At 39.7% G+C, this 13,272-nt stretch overlaps 1 protein-coding gene across 2 annotated transcripts in view; it reads right to left on the reverse strand.

Annotated features, from left to right (window-relative positions):
* usp43 (ubiquitin specific peptidase 43) overlaps positions 1-13,272 on the reverse strand; it is a 155,166-nt gene that overhangs the window by 119,866 nt on the left and 22,028 nt on the right. For both annotated transcript variants that reach the window (XM_062970702.1, XM_062970703.1), the window contains exon 2: positions 11,011-11,151. In XM_062970702.1, the coding sequence (XP_062826772.1) occupies positions 11,011-11,151 (141 nt within the window). The remainder of the gene's footprint in view (positions 1-11,010; positions 11,152-13,272) is intronic.

Genomic DNA, 13,272 nt, shown 5'->3' on the forward strand with positions numbered 1-13,272 from the left:
AAACTTTGAAAACAAGTATTTCAGCATATACTGTACTCCAAGTAGAGCAGAGCAGAAAGGTACTGAGAAGCCACTTTGTTAGGCCATTACTGGCCTGAGAAGATGCTCTTACAAAAGTGAGGGGGAAAGGTAAGGAGGAAGGAAGGAAATATGCTAAGTGTGGGCCTCAGGATGAGACAATTACAGTGTCAGCTTAGAAGCTACAAGCCCTATCACACCACACACATTTAGCACTATTACTCCACTTTAAATGCCATGGCAACATCCTGTGGAATTCTGGAGACTGTATTTAGTGAGGACCAGGAGCTCTTTGAGAATTCTAAATGCCTTTCCCTAAACTGCAATCCCAGGATTCTATACAATGTTGCCATTACCATTAATATGGAATAATAGCACTATAATAATATAGTGTGATATGGTCCTAAATCTATAGGTTTCTTGAAACAAATTGTGGGTGCACTGTGACAGCCACTTATGTGGATGTGGAGGATGGGAACTGACCGACAATGACTTTGCTATCACAGCTGTTGGTACAGGATTCAACACTTGTTCATGTACACAAAAATATAGTGCATTATTGGCAAAGAAGGGGCATTCCACCATCCCAACAAGGCTTCAGCCAAGGCTTCCTTCCACATCTAAGCTCTTATTGACTAAAAGAGTCAAAGCAATTTCACTCTGAAAAAGAAGAATCCAAGCATCTGGGGAAGTAGCTCCCCTCCTCCTGCCAGAGAGAATGAGCAGCTTGCGCAGGAAGCCCTCGGTGAGCCCATGCCATGAGAGAATAGATGCAATCGGCCAAGGGAAGGATTGGTAAGAGCTATTGAATTGTACCATCTGCTGGAGCAGAAATAACTGCTTAAAGAATGTGCAGAAATTATTTGGGGGGGGGGGGGTGTCTTGGAATGCACCTGAAAGAGTTGTGCCTTCTTAAACACTGGAGTCCCAGTCTGGGCAGAAAAAATAACATATACAAAAGGTATGAAACACAACACAAACACACCATATGGCTTGCAATGTTTCAGCATTTGGCAAGTGTGTTATAGGATTTCCCCAGAGAAAGCAAAATCTGTTGGCAAGGCAGGTACAGACTTCTCCTTGGCCTCTGCCTAGTCCCTATGTGTGTGATAAGCGGAGAGAGTGTACCAAAAAAAAATCACTTCCAATCAGCATAAGATTTTATCCCATAATTAATACTGGGAAAAGTTCAGTATCTTCTGTTGTGTCTCCAAGTCTATGGAGCCAGGTGTATGATTCCAGGAAAAACACCTCCTGGATAGGATTGAACTTTAGTTTCTACTCTGGGAGATATCCCATAATTACATCTGAGGACCTTTGTGCTAGCCATAGATGATCCAATTAATTCCTTGCCGAAATAATGATTACTGCTCCAGAACACATGCTAGGGAGTGCTGTCCTGCTGTCACAACTTGCCTTTTGAAAAGTGACCTCACAGCTATTTGCCCTCAAAACTCCTACTCTCCTTTTTTTTAAAAAAGCCTTGTGCCATTTATGGTGGCAAAATCCAGTTCTAAGAGTTTCTCCTCCTGAGGCTACCATCTCCAGTGGCAATTAGGGAAACGTAGAGCTTTGTGCGGGAGGAATTCAGTGCTCTCTGCTGCATGCCTTCATAAAAGGCACATTTTCAAACCAAGATAAGGGCCAATTAATTTTAGCTTCAACCACTCCACAGTCTTGTCTCTCTTACACAAAAGCAGGTGATTTCCTTCTGGTAGGGCATTGTGTTTGTTCATTTTTGTATGTGAGCATGGAGAAGAGACAGAGGAGGGGCTGTATATTGAGAAGATGCAGAGAAATTGTGAGCACATGCAAAAGGAAATATATGTGCGAAAAGGCAGAGGCTAAGAGTGAGAATACACACAACACAACTAGCCCAGCTCTATGTTTGGCAGAGAATTACATTTGCTTGGCAGTTAGGTTTGATCTATTTATCTGTCTTGCCTTGCATCTTGTATCTTTACTATAAGTTAATCAAAACAGTTGGGTTTTATTTTGTTTTTTAAAAAACAGAATAGCAAGTGTACATGAAAAGGACTGCATTAACAGGCAACAACATAACCGACAGGTTTCTGTTAGTCATAGCTATGTGGCCCACAAAGAAACACAGATCTCTACAAAGACTCATGTTAAGCATCATTCTTGAAATTAAAAATAACTCAAGACAGAGAAACTGTAAAGTAGCTGCTCTGAGTTTAGAGAGTTTTGCATGACCCTAAAATAGGCATCCTAAGTAAAAACTAAAAAAAAAAACTGGGAGAGAACATAATACACCAGCAACTAGAATCAGCTTCAGTGCCTGATCTCATACAACAATAGCAGAGGAAGCCAGCCTCTGTTAGGGAATGGGCAAGCAACAGGACAGGGGAGGGAGGAGACTGCAGCATATTACTGGGCACAAAGCGCCCCAGGTATCACACAATCCTATCATCCCTAAGGAACCACCAGAGCAAATCACAGCCAGAGGCAGAGCACGAGATAAGGCCACACAATCAAACACTTATCTCAGCATGTCGGATTACAGTACATTCACAGCCTCTGGAGACATGATGTGGCCTGCTTGACATTGCTAGAGAAAGCAAAAAATAAAGATACAGGTACAGATGTAAACGAATTTCCAAGATCCAAATATATTATACAATAGGTGCTAGTAAGGAAAAGCTGCCATATTGTTTGCCCCCTTATCAAACACGGTTTTCTGGATCTCTTCTGAAACTATTCATTTTTTTATAGGGGTGCTTCCAAACAGATAGTCCCAAGCACTACCAAATAAAAGACACCAAGCAACTTTCCTGTCATTTCCTCCTATGTACATTACAAAGGACAGAAAGTATTGAACCTGACCTGCAAGTGTTGCAAAGCACCAAAAGGTTCAGTTCCTAGTTGCATCCTCTCAGGTTGATAACTGAGAGTGTTGGCATTCATCATTATTAATTCCCCTCTTTGTTGCTCTTTTCAAAAGGCCAAGACAACAGCCATCCTGATGGTGGGGCCATCCAACAAGATTACAAATGTAAGGGAATCCAGAAGGAGCTCTGCATAGATGAGGTGCAGGCTCCAAGGGAGAGAAGAGAGAAAAAAACGTGCAATCTGCTTTTAATGGCACTCATCCTTATTTAGGGGCATTGATAATATTTTGACTGCTGCACAAATACAGACATGCAGTCTAAATTGAAACACCTGATTAACTTTAAAACTGAAACAAATACATTTAATTATGAGGTTTCAAACATTTTTGCATAATAAAGTTGATCTGAAGCATAATTCCCCTTCCTCTGTAGCATTAGATAACCAAGTCCAAGTTACAATACTGGGCCATGACATCCAATGCTAAAACTGGTTTTATCAGGAACAACCACCTGATAAACATCAGAGTACATCAGAGATGCAAGGGACCATTGAGCCCATTTTAGGAACTTTTCTGAAAACGTTTAGTTCAGTTCTTTATCTAAAAATGCCTTAAATGAGAGGGAGAAATGGCAAAAATACTCTTTCCATGTTCTCTAGGGGGCATGGGGGAAGTAGTATATCCCACATCAAACCTTGGTGTCCCCCCTGGTTTAATCTCTCATGTGATGAACAGAGCAAAGCAGGATCAAACAGGTTCTTCCTTATGAAGTTCTTTAGTAAGCTGGAATTTTTGACCTATCATTATGTGTAAATGTAGCTTTCTACCAAGAGAGATAACCCAGCAGCCATATGGTAGAAAGTCTAACCTGGTTTTCTATGTTTATCTTATGTCTGCTACTATTATTTAGATCATAAAAGATGATAACAGCTATTAAGAATTACTGGAGGACTAAGAAGTAATTTAATGCACTATGCACTAAAATGGCATTTGAATAATGTATTTCAAATGTTCAATCGCTTTATATACATTATTTGTGCAATCCTTCAACAAGTCAGAGAAAATAAGTGTTTTTAAAACTTATGTGAACCACATAAACCTCAGAATGCAATACTATGAAAGCTGTTAAAAGTGTTTTCTAAAAAAAAAACACAAAAAAACCCAAAAAAGATTAGGAAGTGAAAAAGAGTTTCCGTTAAATTATATATACACAATCTGGGCAATATGTCTCTTTCATTCAATATACACACATGGAAATTTTAAGTGCTGATTTTTAGAGACACCAGTGAAAGCACTGACAGCTTGGCGCTAGCCTCTCAAACATCTGCAGCATATTCCAGGAGTGGGAGAGCCTCGGAATCTACACATTCTTCCTACTCCATTCATCTCTGAAGCCACCCTGCCTTGCTTCACAGACCAACTCTTCCTTCTATGCTCACAGATGCTGCATTTAACTGCAGAAAATACCCTTAGGCAAGATGCTTTAAAGGTAAAAGTGGTACTTATTAGTAATCCTTAGCATTTATAGAGCTTTCTGAGTGTTCAAAGATGATCACCTACATTCTCTCAACTTGGCAAAGAGATGCACTGTTGTTAATTCCTTAGTGTGGAGCAAGCTACCATTTTCTTCTGAAAATTGTTGTCTGATCAGACTCAGCCAGGCCTTGTGGAACAATCCAGTTTCAACAATGTTAGAGAATCTGTGGCAGGTAATAAATAAAAAGGCCAAGTAATAGAACAAATAAGTTGAGAGTGAGACTGAGTTCCTCAAAACTGTTCTAACGGGTATCTAGATGGGGTAAAGTAGCAGGGGGAAACATTTGGCTTTTTAGATTAGTAATTCCAAGGCTCTGCTCTTCTATGTTTCAATCTTTACCGCCCAGCAGTCTTAGCACTTGGCTTTATTTTTTTGTGTCAGGGGTGACTTGAAAAACTGCAAGTCACTTCTGGTGTGAAAAAATTGGCTGTCTGCAAGGACGTTGCCGAGGGGACACCTGGATGTTTAGTGTTTTACCATCCTTGTGGGAGGCTTCTCTCATGTCCCCACATGGGGAGCTAGAGCTGACAGAGGGAGCTTACCCATTCTCCCCAGATTCGAACCACTGACCTGTTGGTCAGCAGTCCTGCTGGCACAAGGGTGCCACTGGGGGCTCCAGCACTTGGCTAATGGTCACTGATTCAGGGAGCCAAAATCCAAAATACCTGTAAAACCAAAGTTTGGGAATCACTGCACTAGCAGTTAATGAACTAGTTCTCCAGTCACCCCTCCACATTCGCTATACTATCTAGAAGTTGCAACATGTATAACGTCATGTTGATGTAAAATGATTACACAATGTTGATGTAAAGTGTTTGAAAATTGGTGAAAGCAGAAAATGTATACCAAGTGTGATGGCTTTAGCTCCCTCCATGAGGAATGGATCTTCAAAGCCATCAATCTCCATGGTTTACCAATGAGGCACAACCATACATTTTATTATTGGGCCCAAACACCAATCCCAAAAGCCCAGCTTTCCCACTTCTTCATTCATTCACAGGGTGAAGTCAGCCTTCCAAGCCCTCTCCACAAAGGACAAGCAGTATTTACAGAATCAGCTGCCAGAAGGAGGATAAAAAGGACAGGCTCAAGTTCTCCCTTGTTCTTTGGTCCTCACATGGTCTGGTTTGAAGAAGAGGATTAATTGGTGAATAATCAGGCCTTGGGTCATTCTCTACATATGGAGTAGTGCAAAGGTTCCTCTAAACTGTAGAGTTTTTAAAGATACAGTAGCCAGATCCCTTTTAAGACAGAGCAGGGACTTTCCCAGCTCTTCAGAAGTGCTCTGGAGGGCAAAGCAGCTGAGTAAGCTGGAGCTTATGACAGTGAAGCCAAACAAGATGTTGCTCTTATTCTCCCTGCTCCCCCTATGTTTTAGAAAATCTTTACTTCCTGTGGGGTTACTGCCTAGCTCGCTATTATTTCCTTGTTGTTCTCCCCTGGTTGTAGTCTTACAAGGTTACGACAAAACCTATGACCCTCTGCACTCCAGCTCTTTCTAGCTGTTGCCATAGTTATCCTATTCCTTGCCTGCTCTGTCTCCAGTATTTTGCTGTAGCCAAGTGACAGATCAACTGCCCAGCCACCAGCTTTTTTCCTCATCACTGGTTTATATAGGTACCTCCACAATTTGGAAAAAGCAGCAGGGAAAGCAGTAGTGGTCTCTGACAACCCTCACACTAAGATACCACACATATTTCTCCTCACTTCCTGCAGTATCCTATAGTATTTTGTTGCACCTGAATTTTGAGGGTGATTTAACTGGCTGTCACATGAATTGTAGAAATCAAAGTAGATGTGTCCAATTCCTTTCTCACACACACACTTTCAAAAAAATGTCCATCATCTTTTTTCCTTCCTTTTCTATACAGAATCCTTTTCCTCTCTGAAAAAACTTAGCACAAAAGCAGTGGCTGTCAGGCTCAGAAAGATAACATCCTTTCACATAATAGTCAAATTCAATTTAACTTGAACCTTCAAGATTTGAGAGGGGGGGCTGAAAACTCTCCACCCTTAAGTTTTCAGGTTATTGTACACTTCGGCCCCTCCCACACAGCTGTTTAAAATCCACACTGAACAGGATTATATGGTAATGTGGACTCAAATAATCCGGTTCAAAGCAGATACTGTGGATTATCCAGCTTGATATTCTGGGTTACATGGCTGTGTGGGAGGGCCCTCAGGGTGGGGGTGATGTTTCTAAGCACACACACCTACTACTTTTGCACTAAGGGCCCTTCCACACAGCCATATAACCCAGAATATCAAGGTGGATAATCCACAATATCTGCTTTGAACTGGGTTATCTTTGTCCACACTGCCATATATTCCAGCTCAAAGCAGAAAATGTGGGAATTTATTCAGCTGTGTGGAAGGGGCCCCAGACAGTGTTTTCCAAACTCTAGTCCTCCAGGTTGGACTTCAACTCCCAGAAGTCTAAGCTGCCTTGGCCAATAATCAGGGATTCTGGGAGTCCTAAAACCTGGAAGACCAGAGTTTGGGAAGCACTGTGTTAAGGTACCAGAAGGTTGTTGTTGTTTGGATAATCCAGAATCAATATAATAAAATGTGTTACTTCTGTAATGTTTTTTTTAAGCAGGAGAGCGTTTGGACATGTAAGCAACAAGCATTAGGAAGCTACTTAAAATGACAAAACATAAATTGGCACAAATCACCAGCCTGGATGAGCTCAGAGAAAGGGAGATTGTGGCACATTCTGTAGTATCAAGGCTTTTTGCTTCTTTTCAATTCCTATTTTTGCCAGCAGCAAAGCAGCTGCCACTCCATTCCAGAACTCTGCCTGGCAGGGTAATTAGTGACAGATTAATAGCAGTATCCCAGTGAGTGTTCACACAGTGAGAAGAGAGAGAGATTGTCCTTCACTTGCCCGGCACACCTCTATCAAACATCTCAACACTGGGGGCCAAGACCATCTGGAAGAGCCAAAAGGGCTGTTATATGTTTATGCAGCAATGGGACTGTTAGTTCATTCTTTGGACAAGTTGGGCAATCCTCCATATTCTGTTCTTGTAAGCAATTCACATAAGAGACCAATGTTACATGAAAAACATACAACAGGACATATTGTTTGGCAGTTTCACCAATATGAGGTGTTAACCAAAGCCTGAGAATTTCACAGGTAAGCAGACCGAATGCTTGCTGTACCCATTATATAATTTCTGATAGCTTAATTAAATCATTCAATTAATGAAGCAGTTACATATAAATTCACATTTTAAAATCTGACAAAATTTTATAATTGACATTGAAAAAAATTACCATAGAATGAATGTTCAAAAGGGAAAAGGCAATTAGTAATATTTTAATTTTAATTCTCCATCACAATACAAACCAAACTGGATGTAATGCTGGCACTGTTTGGATTTCTTGATGTCTTTTTAGTTATTTAAAAGTGGGAGGGGAGAGGTATTTGAATCAAAGCTGAAATGACACCAGGAGATGGAAGTGTTATTTTTTTACTCCACAATAACCTGAAAACCTGTCTATACCTCCAAAAGCTGATATTAGTTACAGACAAGAGTCAAGAACACAACTTTACGTTTTCAATACTACAGCTAATAACTGCTGGAAAAAGATAAACTAGTTATATTGCACTGGAAAAACATTAAAACCAGAGATGGGGACTATATGATCCTCTATATATTGTGGAACTGCAGCTTCAGTTAGTCCTACCTTGTTGTTGTATGCCTTCTTCATTTCCAAATAATATTATTCCTAAATTAACCCTATCATGGAGTTTTCTTTGCAATATTTTTTCAGAGGGTGTTTTCTCATTGCCTACTTCTAAGGATAAGAGAGGATTCAAAGCCTCATCTCTTCTCCTGTCACAGTCCAATGTTAAACTACTATACCAAGCTGGCTCTCCATAGGGAAAAATTATGGGAGATACATTCCAATAGGCCACAGATTTCCCATCTCTAGAGCAAACCTTCCCTCCCAAACATCGCATGAATGCCTTTCTAAAAATGAAATTGTATATAAAAGCAAAATGGAAAATACAAGCAATAAAAAGAAGAAAAGCACATGGAATACCACAAGAGGTACTGTACCAAGGAGGAAAAACAAATGTCATTAATTGCTATCTTTAATATATGTGTATCACAAATAAACTGCAGAATAATTTATTTATTTATTTATTTCCAATATTTCTATCCCGTCCTTCTCACCCGAAGGGTCTCAGGGCGGCGTACAATTGGCAACAATTCGATGCTGACACATCATTAAAAACAACAACATATAAAAATGTATTACAACCAATTAAATACAGTATAAAAATAAAACATAAAACATATGCATATAAAAAGAATAATTAGAGTAGAACCAGCAAAGAGAAAGCTCACTATTAGGAGGATTTGGATATTTAGGCTGTGTAGCCAAATCATAGTCAGGAAAACAATATCAGCAGTATTTGAGATTTTTAACTGAATCAAAACATGAAAAAGCTCCCCTCGGCTTATACTCGAGTGAGGGTCCTGGCCAGCTTCTATTCAGGTCGGCTTATACTTGAGTATATAGGTATTCAGAGTTGGACAGTCTTGTCTTATTAAAGTCTTATTATTACAGTAGAGTCTCACTTATCCAAGCTAAACGGGCCGACAGAAGCTTGGATAAGCGAATAGCTTGGATAATAAGTAGGGATTAAGGAAAAGCCTATTAAACATCAAATTAGGTTATGATTTTACAAATTAAGCACCAAAACATCATGTTATACAACAAATTTGGCAGAAAAAGCAGTTCAATATGCAGTAATGTTATGTTGTAATTACTGTATTTACGAATTTAGCACCAAAATATCATGATATATTGAAAACATTGACTACAAAAATGGCTTGGATTATCCAGAGGCTTGGATAAGCGAGGCTTGGATAAGTGAGACTCTACTGTATCTTAAATTACAGTTTTATATAAATATTAAAAAACATTTAGCCTACTGATGCCTCAAATAATGCAATTTTATTAATATCTATTTTATTTTTGAAATTCACCCGTAGCTGCTGCATTTCCCACCCTCGTCTTATATCAATATGTTATCCTAGTTTTCTGTGGTAAAATTAGGTGCCTCAGCCTATATTTGGGTCAGCTTATACTCGAGTATATACGGTAATACATTTCATTACCAATCACTGATTTCTCAGGTCATATCTACTTTGCACTAAATGCAGAACCAAAAGGAATAACTTGACATATTGCTCCATGAAGGAAAAAAAATCTAATCAAAATGTCACAAGATAATACTTTTGATCAGAAAACAGTCTAAATTTTTAACTCAGGGCCCTTCCACACAGCCCTATATCCCAGAATATCAAAGCAGAAAATCCCACATACGAGCGTAGACTCAGATAACCCAGTTCAAAGCTGATATTGTGGGATTTTTTGCCTTGATATTCTGGGATATAGGGCTGTGTGGAAGGGTCTCCAATAGATTAAAACTTCTCCTTAACTAATGCTTTTGTTCAAGGTTGTCAAACTTGTGACCCTCCAGATGTTTCAGCCCCCAAGTCCCAAAAGCCATAGTCATCTTGTGCAAAGGCCAGGAATTCTGGGGGCTAAAGTCCAAAACACCTGAAGGGCCACAAGTTTGACACCACTGTGTTTTGTTGATTGGTAATGGAGAAAAGCTTTCAGTCCTAACTAAGGCTTGTAATGACAACTGAAACATTTGGATTTTAAGAACAGGTGGGTGTACTGTACACTAAATTGTCATGTCAGAGATGGCATGGGAAAAAATTAAATTCTAATATTACACACATGTCAATATGAAGAAGGACAAGTGAGATCCTATTAAAAATTACATCTGTGTCTTAAGAGGCTATCAAATATTAGGAATAAAAAGAATGAGGTCATTTCTGGATCAAACAAAATGCCTATCTAGGGCCCTTCCACACAGCCATGTAACCCAGAATATCAAGGCAGATAATCCACAATGTCTGCTTTGAACTGAGTTCATACTGCCATATTATCCTGCTCAATGTTGATTTTATACAGCTATGTGAAAGGGGTCCTAGTCTAGCATTCGTAAAGTGGCCAACCAGGTGTCTCAGGGAGGTCCTTAAGCAGGGCATGAGGACAACAGCATCTTTCTGTCTGTATTATCCAAGGATCAGCATAGAAGAACACGTTGCTCTGTTTTTATTTAATCATGGGATGTGTTTTCATTTCATCAACAAACAATACCATCCACTTCTGCAATTTATATCTATGTTTTTCAAATTAATATCCCATAGAGGTAGTGGCTTCTCCTTCTCTGGACATCTTCAAAAAGAATTTGCGGGAGATTCTGCATTGAGAAGGGGGGTTGGACTTGATGTCTATGGGGCTTCTTCCAAGTGTACGACTCCATGACTCTAAAGGGAAGAACAGGGCAAATCCCAGGTTGGCCAACCTGAAATTAGAGTATTATGGATCTGTACTGTGAAAAAGCCACTGGTCAAGAATAAATGTGTGTGCATACATTGTTGAGTGACATTGACCCCAAGAATAACTTCCTTACAGTTGCCATGCACCTTGCTTGTAGCTTTATACTGCCCACAGAAGGTTAGAGAAATTTCAGGGTAAAATTAGAGATCTCCCTGCTGGAAAAACTGACCTTTCCAGACACCTTCACCTTTTGATTAAGGGACACAGAACACAGGTCTTCATGCATGCGATCCAGCAGCCACAGAAGGAACTCCAGGGCATCATGTTGCGAATTTCCACGGAACTGTGCACCATACTTGGAGACGACATTCTGCAGTTAAAAGAAAGGGTGATGTTAGTAACTGTGCACGAAATAAGAAATGAGCCGTTGCTGAAGGAGACCTTCACAGACCTTGAACCCCCTGCTTCTAACAGGAGAACAGTGAAAATACGGCATCAAGAAGGTCCAGTTTTGGTGACAAAGGTAGCAGAATTACATCAACCAGAACAAGGTCTAAACTAAAGATATTAAGTTGTTCCCTTCATCCTGTTAATGATTTGCCCATAAACAGAGCATATGATATTGATTTTTTTCCCATGGGGCACAAAGATTCCCTTCCCATGTGCTTTGTCCAAAAAGTTTCCTCTGCCCAGATTATTCAGACTATAATGATCCTGCTGCTCTGAGCTCCTGGAAGAATGAAAACATTACTACTCCACTAGAGAATGCATCCTCATTTCTACCCTTTAACTGAGCTGAGACCAGCTACTTCTCTATCATCTAAATTGCCTCCTCTCCTCCCTCCCCATTCTTCTGGTAAGCAACAGCAACCTCTCCTGAGACCTGAGAGCTGCCAGACAGTGGGAGAATGTGGAGTTGCGCACACAGAGCTATGCACATAACTAGGATCTCAGCAGCATCATTTCAGATGACATGTCAAGACTGGCACAACAGAGAAGTAGAGCCAGAAGTTTTCTCCCCAGTATACCTATTTACCAGGCAGTGGGAGCTGTCCAGTATGGAGGAGTATTCAATTACATGAGGCCAAGCTTACAGTGGTATAGTCCATGTCTATGTTTGCCACCTAAATAAGAACCACCCTGAATTATGTACAACATATTGACATATTGTTGATTTACTCCAAGATGGCAATTCACAAAAGATGTAATGCATTTTCAGCAAAGACACAAGGAATAGAAGGAATTACAAGAGCGTTGAAACAGAGTAAGAACAATGGAATGGGAACAGGAACTAGTAGCCAAAGGGAGTGGGTACTCAAATGTACAGTAAGAGCAGACAACTACCTCTATGTTTTCAGAACCTTCTATGGCTAATGTCCTACATGTATCAATCAGTCCCAACTAGACAGAAGAGCCCAGTCATACAGTACGTTACAGTGATCCCTCGCTACTTTGCGGTTCGCTTTTCACAACCTTGCTGTTTCACAGGTTTTCAATAAATATTAATGTACACCATTTATCGCGGTATTTTTGCTGTTTTGCGGGTATGTTGGGGAGGATGGGAGGGAGCGGGCTTATAAGAAAGGGTTTTGGAAGGGGGGAAGGGAGAAATAAAGGGAGAGTGGGGAGGTCGGAGAAGGGTTGGAAATAAAAAAGGGTTCTTTAGCTTCCATTCTTCTTCTCTGCTGGTGTACTGTATATTGTAACTGCTAAAATAAAGTATAAATATTAAAATAAGTATAGTGTCCCTACTTCGTGGATTTTCACTTATTGCGGGTGGTCCTGGAATGTAACCCTTGCAATAAGTGAGGGAACACTGTATACCACTTAGTACAGGTTGGGCATCCTTCATCTTAAATGCTCGAGACCAGAAATATTCTGAATTTTGGGGTTTTGTTTTTTTTTTCAAATTTTGGAATATCTATATACATGCATAATTAGATATTCTGGAGAGAAGATCCAAGTATAAACATAACTTTTATTTATGATTCACACGCACCTGTAGATACTGTAAGAATTATGTGAAATATTTTAATACTTTTTATGCAATATTTTTATAATTTTGCACATGAAACAAAGTTTGTGTGTATTGAACCATCAGAAAGCAAACATATTAATATCTCAGCTATGTATGGAGACAATTTTGGAGTATTCTGGATTTCTGGAAAAAGGATGCTCAACCTTGTCATCTTTCCTAGATTCAACAAAAATTAGTATTCTTCTAAGCCAGATTCACAAGTGATGTCTGCCTAAGTATAGAAAACTAGTCATTGCAATGGGTGAAAAATATAGAAAAGAAGACAATTCAGTTTTGAATTTCCTAATTTCTTAAGCTTAATTTAAAATGGAGACGGGGGAATTATTAACCTACAGATAATGTGGGAAATTCCCTGCAAAGGCAAACCAGGGTAGAAAATATAGTACACATCAAACATGGCAGTATACTTGACCTATGAGTTTGTATACAAAATCATACATGCGTACATGTTTC

This window comes from Anolis carolinensis, chromosome 2 (assembly GCF_035594765.1).
Source record: "Anolis carolinensis isolate JA03-04 chromosome 2, rAnoCar3.1.pri, whole genome shotgun sequence".
In the NCBI taxonomy this organism is placed as follows: Eukaryota; Metazoa; Chordata; class Lepidosauria; order Squamata; family Dactyloidae; genus Anolis; species Anolis carolinensis.